This window comes from Sylvia atricapilla, chromosome 9, assembly GCF_009819655.1.
Source record: "Sylvia atricapilla isolate bSylAtr1 chromosome 9, bSylAtr1.pri, whole genome shotgun sequence".
NCBI lineage: Eukaryota > Metazoa > Chordata > Aves > Passeriformes > Sylviidae > Sylvia > Sylvia atricapilla.
Genome location: NC_089148.1, coordinates 29,462,486 through 29,488,525, shown reverse-complemented (window position 1 = coordinate 29,488,525; position 26,040 = coordinate 29,462,486). Strand labels below are relative to the sequence as shown.

The following is a 26,040-nucleotide window of genomic DNA, read 5'->3' as shown; positions in this document are numbered from 1 at the left end:
TGCACCCCACAGTGATGCAGGAAAGAGGAGCTCTGCACATTCGTTGTCTCCTGCAGGATGGATGCACCAAAGGAAAAAGGTCTGCTTTTCTTCCCCTGCCTCTCCACTGATATTGGTGCATCCATCCTGCAAAATATTCATCCCCCAAAAATATTGAGGACACATCCTGCAGAATATTCATCCCCAAAAACCAAAATATTGCTGTGGTTGGGGGTTCTGGAGAAGTATCAGTGGACTGAGAATGGGGTGCAGAACCTTTCACTGAAGGGAAATGAGCAGAAATAATGTTGACATTCGGTAAGATCCTTGCCATCAGACGGCTCTTTAGTGGTTTTCAGGTTCTCTCGTGTTACATTCTTGGGCTTTGTAAATGATATTGTTTTTGCTTCTTGTAGTTTGATCTTTAGCTTTATAAACAAGCTTTCCACAGGTGCAGAGTGTCTGCAGTGAGTATCAGCACACAGACCCGTGGTTTTCTTTCTATCTTTAGATGTAGACCTGAACCAACACAGAAACATCTCCAAGAAACACATCAGTATTCTTAAAATCCACTCTTTGTTCTCCTCTAGGATGATCTGAAAATCCAATACCCACATGACAAGTGTTATATAATGCCCCTGTGGCAAGTCTTATTTAACCAAATACAGATGTGCTGACTGTCAGGAGAGGCAGCTCTCCTGTCCAGCCCCAGTTATTTGTGCATGTTCTTTTGGCAACAGCTCAGTTATGTGCAGTATCCATTCCTTTCAGTGTAATGAAGGTGAAAAGTTCAGCTGTCTCTAGACAAGACACTGTGATTTGAGCAGAAAAACATTGGAAAACACGTTGGGCCTGTGTCAGATTTGCAAAATATACACACTTTTAAGGAGGGACAAACAGCTAAGTCCAAAAATGTCCAAGGCACAAATCTGTATGTTCAGAGCCTTCCCTCAGGACTCGCCTTAAATTTGGTGGTATTTTAGCTTCTGTCAATAAAGATACTAAATCTAGTAGCAAGTCCTGCTGGTGGTTCTGGTGCAGACTGAGCTGGCAGCTGGTGCTGGAGCTCTGTTCCCAAACTACACCCTTTTGGGCCTAAAAATAATTATTCCTTGCACAGCTGAAGGGAGAAAGTGCTGTCCCAAAGCACTTGATACTCCCAGAGACAGGGTCTTATCTGAGAGTCAGAGCCCAGGAGAGTCAAAGTCAGCAGAGGTTTAAGGGAAAGCTGAATTCCCTGTGTATTCCTCACTGTCAGAGGGCACTCTCACATCAGCCTTTAAGGGGTAAGGAAATGGGACCAGAAAAATCCTCAGGTAAGAATTGGTTTCCCTTAAAGAAGCTCAGCAGACACAGACACTTCTCTCATCATCAGTTTCCAGACCAGTAAAGGACTCCTAAATTGATAAAACCAAAATGCAATGCAGATGCATAATGTGGAAAATTAAGACAAGTAATGATTTTGAAATGATGGAACACCTTCTGATCTTGTAAGTCCTTATTAAACCTCCCTTGTTAATGGCATCTACACTCATGTAAAAGTTGGAATTTTTTTTCCAAGAAAAGAAATACTCATATTTTTAGTGAAAGCTATCTCTTTCTAGGAAAAAAAAGAAAAAAAACAAACAAAACCAGAGAATGAAAGGAATGGCACAGATTAAAAAACTGAGTTTTCAGCAAGAGTTTTTGGGAAGAGAATTTCTAGAGAAGCAGGGCGGGTAGTCAAGTATGTCAAATGTGAACCTGATGAGCCTTTTCCTACACTGACATCTTTGAGTGCAAAATTCTTATCTTGCTTGAATCTAGGGATGTGGTGACATCTCAAGCTACAAACTTTTTATGTTCTAATAAAAAAGGTTTCCTTAATTATTTAAGTGTAATTACAGTTTAAGCACCACACCAAGTAATTTTTCTTGAAGTCATTTTGGAGCAAACTATTATATATAAAAACACCTTGTAAAATGTCACAGTGGCAATCCAATACCTTCTGTACTGAAGCAACAATTCCCTCCTCACCCATCTTTTAATCTTCTACATTCCTTCAGCCAAGATGCCATGAAACTGTCTTGTCATTTTGGATACACAGAAATGTTATTTTAATTGTCATTTTTGTACCTGCCCCATGCAAGGCAATTCCATTCCTTTCAAGCACATCTCATGCACCACTTTATCCATACTGGGAGGCACTTTCGTGGCCTGTTCACAAGCTGCTTCCCATTTTCACTGTACCTTTGTTCAGCTATGGTTAAAACTCATTGTACATCTTCCCTCAAAAGGGTGCAAAAGATATTCCTTGAGCACAACAGTTAAATATTTTCCCAGTGCCAGACAACAGCTTGCAACCACAGTCTTTTGTTAATGTACCAAGAGACAAAGATGAGTGGAAAGGATAAAATGTTTCTCCATGACTGAAATAGGAGGTTCCCCACTAATACCAAAAATGAGTGCTGGACAAACTGCATGTCCCTCATATACATTAACTTTGTAGAAGCACAATATTTTTTATATGGAAAAAGAACTTATTTCCTTTCTAGTCCTCTACAAAAAAATTGTCCGATATTTTTTAAACCAAGGGAAAACAATGTGACAAATATTATTTTCCAGTGGCTCCCACATAACTTCTAAATGTTGAGACACACACTTTTTAGAATTTATACCAGTGAATTGGACAGGGACCATTGTTCAGATACAGATTTATCTGCTCTGCTACAGCAATAATGTGCTCTTCCCAAGAGGTAGCTTTACTAAGGAGCTAGCAAGTATTTTACTGGATCTGTCTACTCTATAATACCTGGAGGACGTGGCCAGAGCAATGAGCAAGGCTTGAAGGATCCCTCTGATGAAGACAATGGGATTCTTCTTGGTGATGAAGAAGTACATCATTGGCAGAATAAACAGCCCGTGCACCACCAGGCCACACACCACCGTAATGGCATAGAAACCCAGCTTCTTCCCAATGGCTGAGGGGTCATCCATTTCTAAGATTTTGCCAGCTATTAGGAACACAATTCCAAATGGAAAGTACCTGAGCAAACAGAAAGACAGTCACTGTTAGGAGACACACGGTAGGAGCTGGCAGCTCCTTCCAGTGGCAGTGCAGTAACAGCAGTCTGGGTTTGGCTGTTCTGTCTCCACACCAGAGGAGGATGCCCAGAGCTCTGGGCTGAACAGTCTTTTTCTGTGTTGACAAGGAACAACTTTAAAATGTTTTGGTTCCAAAGGCAGCTCTGACTTTTTAGCTTCAGGCAGGTAAATTACTGGGAAGAGGGGGAATGAATCCTAAGCTCCTCTCGTGTTTGTGCTCATGTAAGCTGTTCATGGATTTTCGTTGGAAGCTCTTAAGTAAACATTTATGTTGCCTTTGGAAGACAGAGGAGAAACACCAACATGCATTAGACATGCTCTTGGACTGCCTGGGGGTTTGGTTTGGGGCAGAAGAACTGTTAGTTTCTGAATCCACTCTGGACAGGTGCTTTATCAAAACTGTTGTGCTTCTGTGTGCAGCTGCATACAAAATCATGGATGCCAAAAAGCTTTAGGTAAAAAAAAAGATTAATTTGGGACCATCAGCTATCTTCCACTCGCAGCTGTGCCATCTCCAGAGACTTGACATTGCTTCCTCATTTTTCCAGGAATCAACTACCTCTTTTGACGTATCTGCCCAAGCAATCATTTCCTGACCCAGCTCAGTCAGATTGGACCATGTGGCTGGAAAGAGAGGCTGAGGGCTGGTTCCCTGCCCCACATCAGGCTGAGCCACACTGGGGGACATCCTGGAATGGGAAGAAGGTGCTAAACTGACAGCTCTTGTTTTTGGCAGCCACTTGCTGTTTGTCTGATCCTTGGGGCAGGTCTGTTGGCAGGTCTGGCTGGGTCTGCAGCAGTGCTGGAAGGGATGGAAGTACCAGCTGGAGCACCCTATCCTGCTTCTGCCTGGTGTGGGCTGGGTGGCTGTGATCCCTCCTGGCATGCCAGGGAGTGGCAGTGCCCTTGGGGCATGCAGCACACCCCACCCAGCTATGCCATGTTCTGTTCTGTGGGGGTAGCATGGAGGGTGTCCCATCAAAAGGATGGAACAGACCAGGGACAGATGTATCTGCATTTTCAAATGCTGAGGCCCTGCAAAACTAAGGGCTGTTCATCCTCATTTATTTCCCTGGAAGTAAATTTGTGAGATTCCTGTGCATTTTCTTCTGTTGAAATGTTCTTAGTCTTTTTAAAAAATATTAATTTTCTTAGTAAAACAGTTACTTACCAAACAGCAACTGCCACTATCTTCATGACAGATTCATTCAAACACTGGCAAAAGCTGACCAAAGGGACACCACTGTTCCCCATTCTTCCCAGCATTATACCTGCAGTCAAAGCATTTGGGTTCAGTTTCTCAGGTGTATTCACCAGCCCCAGTGCCTTCCCTCCCTGCTGAAACTCAGAGCCCCCTGGTAGCAAGGCTGTGTCCTTAACCATCAGTCATAGAGCCCTGTGGGGGATTTACCTCCTCTGAGTGATCCAGACAAACTGAGAAACATTTTCAAGTGAAGGCATCTGTCTCTGCCTAAAACCAGGCAGCACCAACAAGGACTTGGGAGGCAAAGACAGGTTTTGAGATTTGCTCTGGTAATGGGGAGTTGGTAATGAAGCCTCTGTCATATTTTTAGTAGCTTTCTGTCTACATGATAATAATTAACATTTATAATCAGTCAGGCTTTGCAGTTTTGGGAGAGGTGAGGAAATGCAGATTCATGGGGAGAAAGGCCAAATTGCTGTAAAGACTAACCAGTAAAGAAGAAAGCAAATAAAACCCATGTATGTGCCCCCATTGCTCAGAAAGGAAATGAACACAGCTCTGGGATATGTCAGCTAACCATATATTCTCCAGACAGTGTTAGTTTCCATTAATGCATATAAATAGATGACATTTTCCTATAGTTAATTATCCTCCCTGAAAGGATTATAAGTTGCTCAGGGAAGCACTTCAAAAACTGGCTGCACCAAGGGAGTTTGCCTTTGAGGGGAGCTGCCTGGGGAAGCAGGGGCTGCCAGTGGGGTGTGTGCTGCCACTTGCTCGGGATGTGCAGTGGCCTTGCTTTGAGCAGGAGCCCGGCTCTGTCCCTTGGAGCCACGTCTCAGGCAGCCCAGCTCCCAGAGCCATCCCCTGCTGCCTTATCCAGGGATTTCACAACAGCACTGCTCTCAAGATGTGTGTTTGTGATTGTTAGAATTCATCTAAGCCATAACTTTTAGGTCAGAAGACAACGCTCTTTCATTAATCTGTTTCAATGCTTCCGTTTTGGGGGGGTTGGAGGGGGGCTGAAGACATTGATAAATGCTTGGCTACGTCCTTCACTCCAAACAAGAGGCTGAAATAGTCCCTGGTGATGACAGTTGTGGAGGGTTTGGTGTCTCAGGTTGGTTCGTGGCTGATCCAGGCAGAGGTGACCCAGCAGCCGTGCTGTGGGTGACAATCCTGGTGCTGTTCTGTGTACGTCAGCCAGGAAGAAACCAGCTCTCAGCTTCCAGCTCCTGAGCCCAGGGCCAGCAAGGCTGAGGGGCTCGGTGAAAGCCGTACATTCAGTTCTGGGCACACAATGAATGATCTTCTGTTCTCAGAAGCAGAAAATTGCCCTTGGTCCTAATAAGTAGATGTAATTAATTCATTCATGTGCAGTGCGTTTGGAGTGGAACAGTGTTTGTGGTGATGTTGTACTTTGGAAATGGACTGTGAAATACTACAAACTGGGAGACAGCCAGTTTCCAGCAGGGCTGTACAGGGAATACCACCCACTGGAAAAGCTAAAAAAACAGAGACAAATCCACTAATTCCAGGTTTGAATCTTGACCCCTTGTGCTGGTATGAACCATAATATAATAAATACAGTCAAAGATGTTTTATAGAACTACTTTTGCTGGCCAGATTAACTTCCAAGAATAAATTTACGTAAGGAAAATTTGATCAGCATTTTCTTATAAAAGTCATCAGAACTTTATGATTAACTAGGAGATGTTTGTTTGAATTTCTTCCTTCAAATCCACAAACATAATATAGCACACATGGCACCAGTGAGTTCCTCCAGCAAGTTAAACTAAGTAAATAAGCCAGACAGAAGCTCTTATTCTGACAAGCTACTAGATGGTATATAACTGTCTTCATTGCAGGATAACAAAAATAAAATCAAGAGCTTTCAATCAAAAAAGGAAAATCCACAGATTTAAAACTCGTAAAATAATATGGGTTGGCATACTGGTAGAGGGGCCATGAGTCTGATCTGGTGGTCATTCCTACCTCCTCTGAGCACACTGTACAGGGTTGTCTTACAGTCAGCAAAAGATGGGTCATAAATAAAAGCTCAAAATAATTGTGAAAAAAATAAAAACACTGTATGTGAATGTACAGAAAACAACTCCATGAAACAAAAGTCATCAAGGATTTTGAAAATTTGTCTTCGAAAGGGTCTGTAACAGTGTTGCCTTTTCCCACACAAAGTTTAGATAGAAGCAGTTAAAAAAGCTGAGTCAAGAAACCAAGCAACCCAACGCCAACCCTTTTCTCTTAAATGGAACACTTGGATTATTACAAACCAAACGTGCCTGTAACCTACCCATGGTGGCAGAGAATATCACAATCCCAAGTACATTCATGCCATCACTAGCCCCTGGCTCTGACTTGTAAATCACTTCAGGAGGGGGGGTGATATCCAAGGCAAAGTTCTGGACGTTGGATCCATTCTCGTCCTGCACTCCGTATATTATAATGCGACGAGTGGTGCTTTCAGATGGGGCTTTGTTGGCTTTAATGATGGGAATACTCCTGGTGCGATACTGAAAGAAAACAGAGCAGTTTTTATTGCAATATCCCAGCAGGAATTAATAGTTGAATGAGACATCCTAAGTGCTCTGTTTCAACAATGTTACATGTTGAAGGGACAGGCATGAAAGGGAGAATGAGCACCCCTGTCCCTACCTGATAAAATCTGTAAAAACAGTTGAATTTTTGGAAAAGTGTAAAAACCCCCAGACTTTCCTATAATCAGACCCTGGTGCAGCAAACACCTTGCCTCCTGACAGAGCTACTTTCCTGTAAGGTATAATTAGGAATGACCTCCCTGGGGGTTCTGAGTGCCCTTCTCTTTGAGAGGTTCCCATGAAATATCCCCCAGGTGAAATAAATGCAGCCATGCCTCTTGCTCACTCAGAACTTTTAGATGAGCTTTTCTGGCCAAATTCCAACCTGAATAATTAGATTCTTCCCCAATACATTATTTTGTTGCTTTAATTGAACATTCTATTCTTCCTTCGTGTGGTGTTGCCAGGTGCCATTAAATTTATTTCAGCTCTCCTCAAGTGGATGTGGAGCTGACATAGGAGTGCATATCTATTCTCTAGTCACACTAGAGAGCATTTTATCCCTGTTTTGCCTTCAGATACCATGGCTGCTGAGGCTAATGGAAGGGGACTCATTCATTCCTAAATGCTGAAGGTGCTTACAGTGTCTGCAGTCATATGCCCTGTCTGTATCTGGGTTGTGTTTTACAAAGGGACATGTTCCATATAATTCTGGCCCATGTCTTTTGTCAGTAAAAGGAATGTAGCCACTTACCTGCTTGAATGTGGCCTCAACAAGATTGGCTGGAAACATGTTCCTAAAAATGAACAAATAGAAGAATAATTTCTATGGAACTGAAACCAACTTCTTTGTACTGTGTGTTGGGTCTGTCGTGATAAATCAGCTCTTTGCCCTCCTGGAGAGCAGGGGCTGGGCAGGTGCAGAGGATGCCACTCTCTCCCACTGTGCCGTGCAGCTGTGGCTGGCTGAGCACGGCTCAACAGGAGACAGCTCCTCAGAACTGAAGTTTTGGGACTTTGCAAACACCTGGGGTGAGACCCAGGAGCTCTGGCTGCAGACTCTGGCTCTGCCACAGCCCCCATGTTGTAACTGGGGTGACATAATTGCTGTGATTCCCTTCCCCATCTGCTGACTGGGGGGATGAATATTCTTTTATTTTGTCTTCCCTCCCTAGATAATGAGCTGTCCAGGGATGTGTTCCTGAGACCTCTGGGTGCTGTAATCTACTGTGGGACTTCTAAGTACTCTTGTGCTAATTCATAAAGTGTAGTGCCCCTGGCTACATTTTCATCACTAAAATTGCAAGTGGTGTAGACTTTGCAGTGGTTTGAACAGTTTGCTTTTCAGAAAGAGGATCTCATTCCTGATTAAAAGAGCTGAGATTAGAGCTGTGCAGTGCTCAGTTTTATTTTGATACCGTTCTGAGGCTTCAGAACCTGAATGAGGCCAGTGGCTTCATCTTTGCTGAGCTGCAGAGGAAGGCAATGACCCAACACTGAGATTGCAGGGAGACTAATAGATTTTTAATTCCAAAAGGGACCCTTTTTGTCACCTTTTCTGACTTTCTGTGTATCTCTCTCTGTACCATTTCACACAATTTTATTTGGAGCTCATTTACAACTTCAGTTTGAGGTGGATACTACTTTGCAGAAAGGCATTCAATCCTGATTTGAAATGGAGAGCACACCCTCTACAGGCTTCAAAGAGGAATCATGGTATAATTGGGAAAAACCAGCTAAAAAGTCATACATTTCCATGCAGCATTTGGGAATCAAGATTCGTGTGATGATTCAAATAGGGTAATTTTCAGGATTCATTTATTTCCAACCCTAAGCTTCTGAACCTTGGGGCAGAAGACAGTGACAGTCTGTGACCCAATTATCTTCTTTCATATACCTGTATTTATGCAAGGAGAAACTCCTGAGTTCTCCAACAAAATGACTTTGAATTCAAAGTCCTGCTTAAACCCCAAGACAGGTTAACACTCAAATATCTGTCAAAAGCCTGTTCTTAGTTTTGAAGAGAACTGCTGTGTGCATGGACAGTTAAATGCATGCTGAACCAGAGATATTTTCCAGAGCTGTTTTCCTCTCTGCAGCAGCAGCAGCAGCACGTACTTGTTGCTAACAGAGTCCCTGTGCAGCACTGGCTTAGAAAACATGGGGGTTTTTTTTCTATTTTAAGTGATCATAACATGATATTATGGCCACACTTAAAAGTGTGAGTTAGATTCTGCCTCAGTAGCATCAATCACTGATGGTACTGTATCAATTGCTACAAAGAGGTAATTAATTATAATTTTTAGGGAGAACTGTGGGAGAAAAATTTTAATTAAGTGATAGTAGTACTGCCTAATGATCGAAACAGAAGACTGAACATGAGAGGGACTTTGTTGGCCTGCTGCTTGAGAGCAGATGAGTCTCATAAAGGCATTGGATTGTCTCTGCAGACTGTCCATGGAGCTGCTGATTCTCTGGTTCAAATGTCAAATGTGTAGCCAAAGCAAGACACAGACAAGAGGCAGCTGTGCATCCTTTCCTTATCAGGCACAGGCACAACCTTCTGCCTGAGCCCTGGGGCTTGGCTGACACAGGAACCAACTGAGGAACAGCTGGAGGGAGCTGGGCCAGGGGAGATGGAGAGGATGGTTATGGGAGGGGAAAGCCCTGGAGAGTAAAGGTGGTTACTGCTTTATTATGCCTCATGAGGGAATTCTGCTTCCAGATCGTTAAAGGCTTCATGAATATTCAGTTCTCTTTGTTTCATGATTGGAGATGCTGGGCTGAAAGGTGCTAGGGGAGTGCTCAGTGTGCTAGCAGTGCTCTGAGCTGCTGTGTGAATGGGAAATGTTCTGAAAGCAGAGATCCACACAGAGATTCCAGTACAGCTGTGAACATGCACCTCACGTTACAGCTGTGGCTTTACACAGAAACATGGATTTAATTGCTGATGATTTCCACCTTCTCCCTCATAGTCCTAATTAGTAGAATTAAGAACAATTAAGACTGCTTGAGAAAGGAAATATCATATGGTTAGTAGCTAGATTAAATGTTAGACAAATTTGTAGAGGATTAAAGCATTTTGTTTCTTTATCATTCTTTATCCTGCAGGAATTACAACTACCCACATAATACTAGATGCTGGAATTCTCCCAATATTTTTTAATAAATTATGCACTGTGATCCAGTCTTTGAGACTAACCTTACCAAAGATCCACAGTTTATCTGGTGAAAGGATGTTTGCCAGAGCCTCAGCTTATTTTTATTTTAAGCTGGTTTACTTGGATTGAGAAAATCCAGTATTAGCCAAAATGAAGTTTTGTTAATTAAAAACATTTAAGAGAGCAATTGGTGGATGAGAACTTTAAAGGACTGAAAACAAAAAATGAGAAGAAAGAATTGAACAGCCACCTAGAGATGGAAGGTGCCTGGGAGGGTTTCTTGGTTCTGTCAGGCCTCTTCAGAAACACTTCTTTGCTGCACATTGATATTTGCAGCCATGAGCTGGATGTTTAGACAGGACCTCCTGGGAATGGTCCAGAACCAGAGACTGAGGGGACAGTGCCATGGAGGATTTGACTTTTAGTACAGAACTGGGATGGGCAGAGCTGGCTGGATCCTCACAAGGTCCTTGGGATAGCCCTCCTGTGGTCTCCTGCCCTCCAAGCCTCAGTCCTGGGGAATGCTGCGGAGTGGGAGCTTCAGTCTGGCTCAAAATCCAGAAATTTGCCCAAACACACAGCAAAATTAATGGCAGCATGTTGTAGTCTGTCATCTCTGCCCACCTCTGTTCTGAGCACCCAGCCTGCCACCAGCCTGGCCCCTGCAGATCTCTGCAAGCTTTACTGCAGCTCTGGATGAGATCCAGATGGACCCTCATGGATCTGGTGCCAGCAGCATGAGGTGAGGCTGTGTCTCTGCTCAGGCACTGTGTTTATCACTGATGTACACTGAATTAAAGACACTGCCAGCGCTTACAAAGGAGTGATTCAAGCTGAGCTCATCATTGCTGTCAGCACCTAGAAATACTCTTGTGTTTGTTCAGTTAAGAAAGCCAAGCAGATAAAATGCTTCTGGAGTTCCAGCATTGTTTGCAGATTGCTTACAAGACACGAGTCACAAAATAATAGGGCAGGAAACTTAACATGATCAGGGATTCTTTTCTCTAGCACAATCAACGTTGTCTCTAACCTCAGTGGCTCAGTTCAGCAGTCCCAGCAGAAATAATTTTACATAAGAGTAGGAAATTAAACCTACTGCACAACAGTGATTGAGTCTGGTTTAAGACACAGATAAATTTAGGTCTGAGACAAGGATATTGTTGTAGAACAGAAACTGAAGACATAGGCTTTCTGGTTACATAAAAAAATTAACAGCTAAAATACTGCCTGCCCTGAGGAATAACATTTCCCAGATCATCTTCTGCCTCAGGAACTCTGCCAGATAGAGCAGGACTATTCAGCTGAGGCTAAAAGGGTGAATGTGCATGAAACTTCAATATCAGCTCAGTGAACCTTCTACAGGGCTGAGCTGTGAGCCCCAGCTGGCAGAGCAGGCCTGGCCTGCATTTGCTGTGACAGCAGCACATCCACACAAGTGACCTGCTCATCACCATCTTTGACATCAGCCTGCTGTGCTGCACAGGCTGCTGCATTCTACGGGCAAATTTTGGAGCCCTTCCCTAATTCTGCATGGGATAAGAGGATTCAGATGTAGTTGTATTGAATTAGGGGTGTGTATGTACATGTAATGTGAGATAACTACAGCAACATATGTTCTGCTCTGAGGCAGTCATGGATTTTGAGGAAATCCTAAAGGCTTGTATACGGTGCAGGCAGCACCTGGTGTGAGCAGCAGGTCTGAGGGTGCAGCTTCCCATTAGCCACAGGACAAATTAGCATCTTGTCCAATTGGAAGGTCCTCTTCCCTTCCCCATTGTCCCCCAGCAACTGACCTATGAATGAACAGAGTTGGTTGGTTTTGCTCCCCTAATTTCAGCTGCTTTAGGAAGCTGAATTGCATTAGGAAGCCATTCTTCAGCACTGCCCCCAGGACGAGGGAGCCCTCTTGTCTCTTTAGAAGGTGGTTGGCTCTGAGAACCACAGCAGTGACACCAAGAGCAGCCCTGCTAAACTGTGTCACTGTGACACTGTTAACGGAACTGTCCCGAGAACATGAGCCTGCCGCTGCTGGGACAGCAGTGTCACATCTCCTGGATAACTTCTGCTAGAAATAACAGGCCAGAGTCTGGTTTCAGTAATGCTACTGAATATCTGAAATACTCATTCTGAGTCCTGATCACAGTGTCATCAGCTCAAAGCATTCAGCTTTTGCAGATCCTTTCAGTCAGAAATGAGGCCAGTGGCTCCCCAGTAGCATGGGACTGCCACAGGTACGGCAGATGTTGTTTCCTTGACTCACAACACCCCTTCCCTCTGGCACTCTGTGCTCTGCAGCCCCAATCTGGTTTTGCTCTCAGACTTTGATGTTATCAGCACCTAATCCCTGCCACACCAGACAGTCTGGCTGCAGCCTCCAACGCTGTGGAATTAAAGCCACCAGACTGGGGGTTTTGCTACATACGTGTCCTCATAATATTTATTGGCCTATATTTGCACTAGGCATAGAGCAGCTTTGCATGCTCTGCTCTCAAATTTGAGCGAGTGTAGCTGAGCTTGCAAGAACATTGTTTTATGGCTGGGAATTTGACAGTATCCCAATATTTAAGTGTTTGAGATCTTACCCTGTCCCTATATACAGCAAAGGTACAGAGAGCAAAACCAGAGCCTGAATGCCTTGACATGAGAACTGGAACTTTCCAGGTTTTTCCAAAAATGAACAGCACTGTAGCTCCTATTTACTACAGGCTGAGGTAATTCTCAGTGACATTACTTTAATCTCAAGAATTTGTTTATTTTTTATGTCATCTGCCTGAATTCATCATCAGCTGTGTAGACTCCTCACTACTGTCACACAAGAGCCACAAGTCCTGTCCTTAGTTATACATCTGATACCTTCCTGCTGCTGTCAGGGGCTCCAGCCAGGGTTTGCACTCCTGAAAGCAAGGGCAAAATTTAATCCAGAAAGACCCAAAAAAACCCAACCTATAGCAGGTGCCATGTGAGAAACTGTCTTGCACATCAGTAGTCACCTCTAGTGCCTCATCTCATTTCTCAGTATCAGTCATACTACCTCCTGATAAAAGGACCAAAGAAGGCTTTTGCAGAATTAGTGAGGCACTAAAATCCTCATTATTGGGATAAAAAGTACTTAGAGGATGCAAAAATCACGAATCAGGTCTAAGTTGCTTTGTCTTGCTTTGGTTCTTTTCAAAGATCAGTGCAGAACTCACGTTGTGGAATTATTTTGTCAAATGTGGACTTTTTATCTGTCCTGAGGGCTACACAGCATTTCAGTTCCAGTAAGGGATCTGAACTTTCTTACCCTGCTTCCTCTGGAAGAACAGGTCCTGACAAAGCCCCAGCAGGGCTGTGGCTGTCTGAAAGTGGAAGCACAACCACATCACAGCTTTAGGCATCTCAAAAAGGCTGGATTATATCAAAGGTAACATGACAGGCCCAGTGTATTTCCACTGTGGTTCCAGCAAGGCAAGTTATTCCATAAAAACGTGAATGTTTACACTGGAAGGGGTCCAGACCCATTGTCAGGAGGATGGACAACAAATTCCCCTGCGAAGTCCAAGCTTTCCTGGTGCAGTTTTAATTCCTGGCCCCTGTGTACCTCCTGCTCTCTGACTAAAGCCCCCCTGACCAAAAAGCAGGATTTGCTTCATAGCCCATCTCCTCAGGGTGGTTTTCATAATGGAATTATCTTTATTCCATATTGGATTCATTTGGTGCCAAATAGAGACCACACATTTAGAGGCACGAGAGTTCCTTACAAATACTTAAGGTTGGGGTTCTTGTGGAGATGGAACTCTTAAAAATTAACCAGAAGCAAAGACATGGGCCCAGAACATTTCTGGTATAAGGCTGGTTTTGTGAGACAAAAAACCCCTGACAATCTGAAAAGAGTAAAAATGGTATTTTGCCATAGGGGACAGATAAATATTTTTTCATAGTACACAGTGGCTTTTGGCAAAAGATAGATAATGTACAGCATAGTTGTTTTAAAAAGTCCTTTCATAGTTTAAACCTGGTCCATTTAATGCACTCTAAAATATCTTACTGTGCCTACATACAGTTCAGTCTTCAGTTGTAAACTTCTAAAGGTGTCATTCCTGATTCTGCACAGTCTGGACTTTTTCCTCACCACAATAGAACCTGGGTTTTTCCTGCCCTGTTTTCAAGAAACACAATTTTGATAATATACGATATAGCCCTTAGCTTGAAAAAAGGGAAAGGAAGTGATTTTAAAGAGTGCTCAGGATTCCCATGGAAACATAAATCCTCTACAGTGTTTATCTCCTCTTCTAACTCTTACTGGTATAAAAATAAAACCTCTCTTGGTTAAGCCAAATTGATTTTCTGGCTACCTGCTATTAAATTGGACTCAATCCTGAATATTCAGTGGTAAACTGCTCTGATTTCTCCTTCCAGAAATGTACAAATTTATTTGTCATGGGTCGACGTGTGATTTGATCCTGTCTGCCTTCACTGATTTGGTTTATTTGTGGCTTTTGAGCTGAATAAGTTTACAATGCCATGCTGTCTTGTTAGACTTGAGAAAAACCAATAATATGTATGGACCCTGCATCTGCTGGTGCCCAAATCTGCAGTGAGCCTGATACAAAACAGGAGGGGGAACCCAGTTTGGCTGGACTTTGCTTGTTTGTTTTATTTCATAAGCCAAATTTTATTTCCCTTGGTGACAAATGCAGGTGGCACGAGTTCAGTTGCAGCAGAATCTCCCCTTCTAAATCAAAGGTAACAGATGTTGTGGAAATATTAACTGCTAATGTCAACAGTGTTGTCCTGGCTCACAGAATGAGTTTTGCAAATATTTGTCCTCAAATTATAGGCATTTTCTATTTTCCTAGTCAGGTGATTATGCTACAAAACTAAACCTAATATTTTGGATTGAACACCATTCCTGTAAGCACGTCCCTTTTTGTCCTTTTGAATAAAACACTCAAAATCTGAATTACTTAAAAAAAATTGTATCTCTCCTTTCTTAATTTCATAACTCATAAAAGGCTACTAAAATGTCACTCTTATTTTTGGGGACAAACTGTGAAGTTAATTACAATAATTCCCACAGGAAGAAGGCAGAGATATTTGTTGATTCATTGCTGTTGAGGTGCCCCAAAGCCACACTCCTACAAGAACCAGGTTTTGTATGAGCTGGGAATATTTCCTCTGGCCCCACAGAATTTTCTGAACAATCCTCAGTGAAGGAATTTCTTTTCCATGTGTTTTGGTTCTCTAGCTGTAGGAAAGGAAAATGGCCCTCACAGAAGTCTTGCACATCATGAAAACGAATCCATAAAAACTCATAAAGCACCAGGTGCCTAAAGACAACATAATCCTCAGCCTGAGGATTATAAAGGGCTTTAAATGGCAGAAAATATACTTTCATAGCTGAAACCTTGAATAAAACGGGGGCAGATTTGTACATTTGTCTCAATGCAGCAATAAAGTGGCAGCTAAAGAGAGGAACACCTTCAGAACAGCATCTCCTGCACAGCTTCAGAGAGTCTCCTGACCCATGGATGCAATTTAAGTATTTCCTGGCTGATGTGAGATTTAGTGCCATTTCAGAATTATGCACCACAGTGTCACTGTTGTCTCCTCACCAAACCATTGATGTTTGGGGTTTTTTTGTTTGTTTGGTGTTTTTTTTTTTTTCGTTTTTTTTTTTTTTTTTTTTTAAATAATGAACAAATATACAGGGGAAATACCATCTACAGAATAATACAAAATGATAATAATGTGTTTATTGATTACTGTTGCAAGTGATTAGGATTACATTAGGATTACTACAAGGGTCTGCACTAGTTTTTTTGTTTCATTTTTTGCTGATTCAGTATATTCTTTAATTTCTAATTAAAAGCACTCCTAAAAGAAAAATCTCACACAAAAATTCAAGACATTGAATTTCTAGCAGCATCTTTCCTACCAGAAATTCTAGACTTGACAATGTCTTACATCACATCACAAGAATTAATGTTTTTCATCATTTCAAAGGGGCTGCAAATCTGAAATCAATGAGGGTGAACACATGTATCCCCATGCCAAGATTCATGCTTTCAAAATTAACCCCACAATAATGTCCCATATATCATCTCTCCACTTGTACATTTAGCATTCTTCATTTGCAGAGTACCAGATGCTTCCTGTGTAAACTTCTGGGCACATATGCAATTGATAAATGGAGAGGAAATTAATGAATTGAGAAGATAAGCCAATCTGGGCTAAAGAGGATGGTTTCCAGCTGTGAATGGAAGTGATTTATCATTGAGCTAAAGGATCAGCTTTTCTAGCTCAAACCAGCGGATACATCATTACATTTAATCCAGACTTCCACACAGATATTTAAGACTCTTGCAACTGACTGCAGCAGAGCCAGAATTTCACCCATACTGTTTGCCTAGGCTGAAAGCCCATTCCCCACAGTTCTGTTGTCATTTTTTATTTATTTAGTAAGTGTGGTTATTTCTGGAGCAGAGGGACAAAAAGCCTCCATTTGTGCTCTCAGGATGGAAAGATTGCAGCTATGGCTGCTGCTGAGCACAGCAAAAGGAGACTGAGCTTCATTCCCTCTTTTTAACCTTTGGTAATGAGAGGGGCTTGTTGACCTTGTCATTGTTGACACCTGCCCAAATCAGTGAAGAATTTAAGGTTTTGCAGACTAGAAGCACATGGCTGCTTGGAGACTTGAATACCTGAAGTGTGCACACAAGATATTATGATTTGCTTGGCTGAAAGTTTGTTCAAAGTGAAATTATAGACATTATATTACATGGTGTTTTGACCTGCAGTGATGTTCAGTGGAATGAAGTGTTCCCAAATCTCACCACAACACCCCTGGATGTACAGGGAGTAGCCAGGCAGAGGGGAAGAGATGAGGTTGTAACTCAGGTCTCGGTCTTTTTTTACAAACACAATAGTATAGAAAATTTTGATATCGAAAACCCAGATTACTTTCTATTTAACTCATTGCCATGACAGGCTTACTCTGAGCCTCTAAAGACAACTGGGCTGGTGTGAGAAAGGGAGTGAGGACCTGTGGGGAGGGAGACCCTTCCCAGACAGATCTGCAAGGTCCATTTGGAGTATCTTTGCACCGTGTGTCCCACTGGACCTTTCATTGTCTCAGACCAAGGCCTTAGAAACAGCTCAGCACTCTAAAAATGGTTCCAGAACACTGCCACTATGAAGACAATCATCAAAGTCACATTTTTCTTAGATTTTCTTTTTCTTCTTATGCTACTCTGTCATACTAAGGAATTCAAAGCTCCTGTAACTTGCTCTCGGTGTAGGAATTATAGTCCTTTGTGCAGCAGAAACAGAATAATGTGACTTAACCCAACGTCACAGACAGACATGGGAATTCCACTGCACACCCATCCATCATGGCAAAGTCACTGGAGAGATACAGATGGGTGTCTTCCCAATGCAGATGGAGATGGTGCTTTTGTGAAAAGCTACAAAAGAGATTGCTCTCTGCTGCTGCTCCATGACTAAAATAATTTGGCCTGTTCTCACAAAGACATTGATAAAATACAGGTGGCCTGGCTAAGTGCAACTTGGAGGAGAACAAAAGGGTCTTTTGTAAGCCTCTCCTCCCAGTTCCTTCTGATTTGAAGTCTGAGTAATTCTAATTAAAGTACTTTGTGTGCTGACATGCTGCCAGGGTCAGGAATTTGGCTTTTTGAAAGACAAACTGTGCACCATTTTTAGTTTCAGTAAGCTGAACTCCAGAGAGAATTCTCTGTGGAGAATTGGCCTGAAAGGCCTGAAAGGCCTGAAAGGCCTTGACTGATGTAGCATGAGATCAGCAACTACCAAACAAGGGCAAAACTTGGTCTTTCTGCATGAGCAAAATAAACCCGAGGCACAGAATATGTTCAGTCAACAAACTAATCCCACTAGCACCTGAAATATTGGGACAAAAAGAGATTTCAGGCAGGGCCATCAAATTCCAGCAGTGCCCTAATTTTGCTCTAGAAGAACAACAAAAGAATAAGTCCCAAAGCAGAATAAAAATTAAACAACAGTGGTCTTTCTAATTGTGTCCTTTGTCTGCAAATTAGTACGAACAGCTGTAACAGCACTTTTAAGAATTATTTTCTGAAAAATGTGGGTTTCACCCCTTTATTTAAGGTTTTGCCTATTGCAGCTCTCTACTCTTGTTTAAATGAGCATTACATTTTAATTCTTCCTTGACCCTAATAATGAATTTGATGGTGAGGCCCACAGGCTCTATGGAGTCCTGTGGGGTATGAAAGATCTGCTCCATTGTTGTTTGTTGGTGGCCATTCATTTAAGTTTTACAAGAAGCAGCCAGTATAAACATCTGATAACCCAAAAATGATCCTCTGAAATTTACTTTTTTTTCTCAGTCTCAACAAAATATTTATCCTTAGATTCAGAACTTAGGCTCAGGGCCCAGTTCCTCCTGCAGTTCTGTACAAAATGCTGCCTTCAGAAAGCAGAAAGAATGGAAGTCGTTACCGGATTAAATCCAGCAGTGCGTCTGCAGAGCTCATGATGGGCTTTCCACCCTCCTCGGTGCTTTCCTTCTGTGCTGCTCCTCCAGGGTGGATAATGGAGACCATAATGATTCCCACAACCACGGCCACAAACGTTGTCCACAGGTAGTAAGTGACAGTGATGATTCCCAAGCGACTGGAGGTCTTGGCATCCAGGGCTGCGAGCCCGGACATCAAACTGTGGGAAGAAAACGGCACAAATTGTAGCTTTTGCTTTACATGTATTCAGCTGAAAGCCTCATTTCTGAATTATTCCAGCCTGCTTCTGTTACAGCTGATTCTACATTTCAGTGTTTTAATAAGCTTCCCAGTAACACTAAAGCTGAAGGGGCATTTTCCAATTGCCAGGTCAGATCCCGGCTGCTGGAAGGAACTTGCAAGCTCAGGCTGCACATGTGGGGACTGAATCCTACTGACTCTTCTCTGAAATTCCAGGGACAGTTTTACACAAGTTGTACATGTGATGGCTCAGTTCAAAGGAGCAGTGGCAATAGTTACTAAAACTCTGTGTGTCATACTCTATGTGTAATTTTACAGAATAATAGAATAATTCAGGTTTGAATGGACCTCTGAAGAAAACTAATCAACCCACTCACTCCTTCCTGTGTGAAGTGTGGACAAAATTTTGAAATTAAAAACACTAAGGGGCAATTCTGTCATATAGTCCATTCTTTACCTAAAATAATAACTTTTTTTTCCTAAATCACTTCAAAGCACAATGTATTTTTGATTTACCAGGGGGCACATAGGGAGCAGACTGTAATTCAGCACGCCTCCAGTCTAAATGGGGACAGTAGATGGGATTTAGAGAAAACACCTCCATGGGAAGTGTGCCTGCCCAGTTGGGAGCAGAGCATATGCTGTGATCACTTCAGCCTTTTCACAGAATCAGAGAGTAACAGAGTCATGCAATCATAGAATATGCTGAGTTGGAAGGGACCCAGCAGGATCTTTCCTCTTCTTTCCCAGCACTGCCAGAGCATCACCAGTGTCCATCCTCCTGCTTGTACAGTTTGCCTGTGCCAAGCCACTGTCTACCATGAGATTTAGCTCCCACTGACTCTCTTGTGGACAGGGCACTCTTCGGCCCCTGAGGTTTCTTGAGGCTGTTCTGACACAGACCCTGATGCAGTTTCCAAGTGACCTGAGTCTGGGATTTGATTTTCCACTGACAGCAGCATTGTTTGGGGCTTTAATTTGAGATTTAACTTTGGATAATTCTCTGTGAACTCTCCAAAGCATATGTCTCAGGAAAAGTACAGGTGAAATAAAACACCACATTTACTTTTTGGTGTGTCCAGCTTTCTCATCAAAGCAGACATGTTTTTCAGGCCTGTTCTCATAAATATTTACTAAGCTGGACCTCCTTGAATGAGATCTCCTTGACCTCACAGTGCTGAGAGAGGTTGTCTAGAGCCAATGCTAAAGTGCAGCTTAACCTTTATAGTAGATTGAATGAAATCAAATGGGTGGATTTAGTGTTCAGGTTCCAGCTATCCACTAGATTAATTAAGAAAATGTATTGCTTTTCTGCACTGCCAATCTCTCATCTAGCATGGGCTTTGTTAACACTGTAGGAGCAAGGGTGCACTGGAGTTTGAATGATTCAGAAAATGAGCATCTCAGTAATTCACTCTTGTAACCACTGTTCTTTGTTTTTATTTATCATCAGATTTGATAAAAATCCCACCTTTCCGTGTGCCTGCAAAGCACTGTGTACAAACACGGCACTGCATATTGAAAATAAAGTGGTAGGAATGCCACTTTGTTCCTTGACGTTTCCCTTGGATGAGTCCACGCAGAAGAGTAAATATTCTAAACCACTTCATTTTATAAAAGAGTTCAGTTGAATATATTTATCTCAAATTAATGTGACAGTTTTCTGTTAAAAAAAACCAAAAAAAAACCAAAAAAACCCCAAAAAAACCGAAAAACACCAACACAACAACAACAACAACCCTGTGTTGTTATTAGATTTTTAGGACTGAACTCTTCTCTCGGGCTGAGGTCCCACAGGCCATTGAGCCAGTTTGACAGCTCATTGCTGCACAGAGTAGATACATGTATTATCTAAAGCACAGCACTGTTCCACTGTTCCACCCCCCACATTCCCAGGGGGAAAACAAAACAAAACAAAACAAAAAAAAAGATAAAATGAGGTTGATTTTTAACCAATTGTATGTTTCTCATGGTAACAATTTTCAGGGTTCTTTATAGATACATTCTGCAGGACAGTGACACCAGCGGTGTGAAGGGCTGACTGTTGAGCAGCAGAGCTGTAACCTGTAGGCAGAGCAATTCCTGGGAGGGGGCACTGCCAAGGAGACAGAGAATTCACTCCCCTTCTCTCCCTGGCACTGCCCTGGGGCCACTGTCACTGTGGGGAAGCCACACTCTCCTCATTGTCCTTGATGCCTCTGAGCTGTGTTGGTTCTGCAGAACAAAGAGGGATGAATCCTGTCTTGATTGCTCACCTGAGAAGTATTTCCAGAAGTACTTAGGGACAAAAATCCTAATTAAATATGTCCAGTGGTTCAGGTGAGTTTAGGGTTGTTACCTCAGCCTCAAGATGCAGGGCCTTAGGATTTGGGAGGATGTTGTTCAGCTGGAATCTAATCTTACCTTGGCTCTTAGGTGGCAAATCCTGAGGGGGCTAATAATGAGATTGCTCTGTCTTGGGGATATTCATTAACAAGATCATCATCTGTAATGAGATTATCCTGTCACCAGATAAAGTCACGCTCAGTTCATGCTGTGATGAGAAAGTCATCAAAAGTAATTAACTATAGAGGTGCAGTGGGGTAACTGTGATGTGACAGAAGCATGGTCAGAGCTCTGGGCTCAGACAAAAGCCTGTGTTCTCCATGGCCTGCAGTGCTCAGGAAGGGACCACTGGAACCAAAAGCTGGGCAGTAACAGTGGTCATGTCATTTTAGGGAATAGCTCAGACTCATTTCAGAAAGAAATGCCTGCAACTAGGATGAGACTGAGTAATCACTCAGTCACTATTTTTTGTTTGACTTCTTTGAAATCAGAAGGAACAGGACAAAAGCCACAAAGATTAAGAGACATAGTGGCTATCACAGTTATTGTAGAAAGCAAGTAATACAGAGGCACATCACAGGAGTTTATTGCTGTTGATCTCTAGAGTTCTAACATTCACGCAATGTAGCCAAAGGATGACAAGAAAAAGAACTCTTCTGGCTTCCCTGGGAACAGGGGGGGCAGGAGGAATAAGCTTCCAGCTAGTTTAATCTAAGACCACTGTATCATGCTCAGGTCCTCACTCTAACTCTAATTTTCATCAGGAACTCTTGGCTATATAACGTTTCCTGAAGAGTTTCCCAAGATTCTCTTAAACCAGAACAAAGCTGTTCTCATGGCTTCCACTGTTAGACTCTCATGAAACACACTGGAATGGAAAACAGCATTTAATTCTTGTCAAACCTCAGAATCTGGTTGGTCTCAAAAGAACAGGGCACATATTTGATTGATAGATTGAAATAATTTGAGATGCTGTGTAGTTAAGTAGCTTCCACACATATGATTCGTGTGTAGCTTCCATAGTGTGTTTGAATGATTCCCAAGTGGACAAAACAGGATGAAGACAATAAAAAAACAATCTGCAGCTTTTCTAAATAATTACTGTACATCTCACTCCTTTAATCAGTCTGGGAAAAAAAAAATCCACAGAATTGTAATTTAATGTTCAGAGACCATTTCTTAGCTTGTACAGAAAAAAACCCTGTCAAGCTCAAAGGGAAGGGGAAGTCATCTTCAATTGTAGGTATTATATGGGGCTAATTAAAAAGGTGAAGTCAGTTTCTACATTGTTTAAAGTATTTGTAACTGTACAAACCAAAGAATCAAGTACTAAGTTTCATGTCTGCTTTGAGGGAAATCCGTGTAAAACCCTCAAAACTAAAATAGAATTTTTGATGTAAAGAAGAAGGGAATTCTTTCCAATATCTTGGCAATCTAATTAGTCCCATGCAAACAACTAGCTAAACCCTTTTGAGCACCTCTAGGCTTGTTCTGGCTGTCACAGATAAGCATCAGGTATTTTATTTACAAATAAAAATAGAACTTTCTATCTTCTCTGCAATTCTCTAGGTTTTTCTCTTGCTGTCTGATGAAGCACATTTTTTGTCCCGTCTCAAAATCAAACCCTGTATCCCCAGAAAGAGAAAATACAAGAAGCTGCTGCTAAGACCCCATTCTGCATGTTTATTTTGTCTTCCTCTCCACCAGAAGCCATCTGGATGTTGCTTTGAAATAGATGGATTATGGATAAAGTTATCAGAAGGGATTAGTGTGATTAGAAAGACATTAATCCTGTCAAGAAGTAATGGTCAAGTATTAACCACCAACAGTTGTTCCTAGAATGATGTTTGTTTTCATTCATCCCGTTCTCTGCCTCCCATTCTCATTTGTAATTGCATGCCACGGAAAAGACCTTCACTGGCAAGTTCTGCCAGTGAGGCTGGGAAGTGCCTCCCACAGCTACATTAGAGATGATTATATTGCCACAGAGCATCATGAAAGGGAAGTGCTGGCCTCACTAATGCTGCTGGATCATGCAGGCAGGCTGTCGCTCACCTTTTGGTCAAGGTCAGTGCCTTCAAGTCTCCACATGATAATAATGTGCATTTCCGTAGCACAAACCATTTAATCATCTCAAAGTGCTTCACCAGTGGGACCTCCTCTAATGCAGGAAGGCAGTATCTCCATTTTAGAGACTCAGAAAGTGAGAAATTGAGGCACTTTTAAATAAAGACAAACCACTTACAGTGAAAAAAAAAAAATCTGCCTGAGGTGGTCTCTGTATCAAAGTGAACCATCACACTTTTCCTTGTCTGTGCCCAACTATCTGTGCTTTCAGAAGAGGCTGCTTCACTTCCATGGAGGCACCATTTTCAGAGCAGTGTTTGCAACAGACAAAATAAAACTTTACAGTAATGAAACAAATAGATAAGAAACTTTCTCTGGCTCTCCTATAGTTTAATGCTTGATTTGCGCTTTCTCTCTAGTGTAGTTAAAATTATTTCTAATAATTTTATTAGTGAGAAAGTGGAAGTGAGAAAGAGGAATCAGAATGACTTTTTCTTTTCAGGATATCCTTTTGCTTTCTTCTAATATGAAAAACACCTACAGAGCCTGACCCTGCGGTGGCTGGAGAAAGGGCAGTGGTGGTGGTGGTACGATCAGAGCCCAGCCCTGTCTGCCTCACCCTGCCCCATGGTCTGCCCATGCTCACAGAGATGTGTTACAGTAGTTTTGCAGACTGCTGGTGTGCTGCAACCTTCTGCTGATCTGAACACAACTGAGGGACTATCTCAGTCGCTGTGGCCAGTGGAATGATGCCCAATGTCTTGTATTATTAAAAATTTCGTAGTATTACCGCCTGATTTTCAAAGGGGTTGACAAGTCTAGAATCCTCCTGGAGGTCCAAGGGGCTACTAAGCTTCATCTCCTGTGCAAGTCCAGTGATACTGAACAGCTTTTTAAAAGTCTAGATATCTTGAAATACATGAAATTGTGTCTAAGCTCAAAAAAACCCCAAATGCAGAAAGTGGTAGCTGTACTACAAGCAGGACTGCTGCAGCAGTTTGTGTATGGTTGGATTATCAGCTGTAAACAGCACTTGAAATGTGAATTCACTTTTCAGAGCCCCAGTATGTAGCTATTTTACTAAACATAGTGGAAGCCCAAAGGTGTCAGGCATGATGGAAAATCTGACTCTTGATCATCAAGCAACAGAAGCAACAAAAAGGTGTCAGATGATCAATACACTGCTTGTAGTGATTATGTTTAATTTTACAGCTAGGCTGCTAGGAAACAATCCAGTCTACGTTTCTAATGCATCCTAACATGCATCATTTTGAGATTTTGTTTCATAAATTGCTTTATAAAATAGTAAGATTTTTATTTTTTATCCAAAATGTTGGTATCTCCTTTAGAATCTAACACTTGTAGCTCTTAATGACAAATTGACATACACAGCAAAAATCCTGCCAGGAATTCACGTGATGCATTTTATTTTCTCCTTCTTGTGCAATAGGAAATCTGCTTTTATGGACTGATATAAACAAGGAAGGCCTTTGTACAGCACACAGGGAAGGCTCATATCCAATGGCTGTTCTGTCACCTGCATTTGTGAGGTTACTGTGATCCATCTGTGAGTTCTGGAAGGGTTGAACAACAACCTTTGGTCCCTGACTGACAAAGGAGATTGCAGTGCAGCTCTTGCAGAATTCAGGTTGACTTGTTCACTTCAGCTATTCTGATAAAAAGGTGTTTCCTAAATTCAAAGGTCAGGATGCAAACAGGCCTAAATTATCTATTAAATATGGATGTGCAGCTTCGCTTGGTGGAAGGAGCCAAGAATCTTACTAATACTTGATTTTTTTTCTTCTCTCAGTTCTTTCAAGCATTTTTAGATTAAGCAAAAAGCAAAAGGATTTGAAACACAAATTTGGTTTATAAACAAATGTCAGATTTATGCAACTGTTCTTTGTCTAAGAAAACAGAGGGAATCCAGCCAGCCCCTCAAGCTCCACATGTCATTCCCATTCCTTTGTGAGACACTAAGTATTTTAGAGCTCCCAGAGGACTACAGAAAAAATTCTTTCAGGTTGCAAATCACTTCAGTGCTTTCCACACCCATTCACTCTGTGACCACAGATTCCTCTTGCACGTCACTAGGTCCCTACTGACACTCCCTAAATAATTTCTACTGACTTGGTCCAATTTTGTCATTATGATGTGTAATTGCAACATGTCATTTTTCACTGAAACAGTCGGGACCTCTGGGTTGCACAAACAAAAGAAAACACTAGAAAACAGTATTGGATCTGACCATTAGACTTAATATTCCTAAACAGAGCTAATAGCATTGAAAATGTTCCAGATGATAATGCAGAGAAACTTCTGAAGATGTCTCAGGCATGGAGGAGGGATAAAAATTTTCCTCTACCAGCTGTAGTCATCTCAAATGATGACTTTTGGGGTAACCTAACACCAGTTCTGCAATATAATAGCAATATGGAGAATTGAAAACAGTATAAGGATGTCAAGTGAGATTGCTTTCTGACTGGTTCTTCTTACTCTTGGGTAGTTCTTCTCTTTGACTTTCATCCAAATATTTTTGCTTTTCACTCTACAAGTAAATATATTTATTCCCTCTAGTCATCTCCTTAAAACTCACTTCTCTACACTGACTTTCTCCACAAGAAAGACTTGAGGTGATATATCCTAGGAAAGGGCTAACAGTTTGTTCTCACTGGGGTGAAATGTACTTTTATTATTATTTCTATTACAGTGATACAGGTGACAGGTAGTGCAGAAATGGGACCCTCTACACAGTTTATGTTATCATTCAGATTTCCCCGTACCAACCCTGCAGAAGGTTTACCCTCCCCTCCTGGGGAAGGCCTGTTCCTTGGTGCCAATGTTTTTCTACCACAGGTGAAATAGAGGGAAAATTCCAGAGCTCAGTAATGTGAAGGAAATAATCCCTGTGTTCTAAAAGCAATTTCATTCTA

At 42.0% G+C, this 26,040-nt stretch overlaps 1 protein-coding gene across 1 annotated transcript in view; it reads right to left on the bottom strand.

The window, feature by feature from the left end:
• Nucleotides 1-26,040, bottom strand: part of SLC1A7 (solute carrier family 1 member 7) — a 47,633-nt gene that overhangs the window by 13,766 nt on the left and 7,827 nt on the right. The window contains exons 3-7 of the mRNA XM_066325582.1: nt 18,459-18,674; nt 7,577-7,619; nt 6,579-6,798; nt 4,235-4,334; nt 2,771-3,004 (exon numbers count right to left, since the gene is read on the bottom strand). Of these exons, the coding sequence (XP_066181679.1) occupies nt 2,771-3,004; nt 4,235-4,334; nt 6,579-6,798; nt 7,577-7,619; nt 18,459-18,674 (813 nt within the window). The remainder of the gene's footprint in view (nt 1-2,770; nt 3,005-4,234; nt 4,335-6,578; nt 6,799-7,576; nt 7,620-18,458; nt 18,675-26,040) is intronic.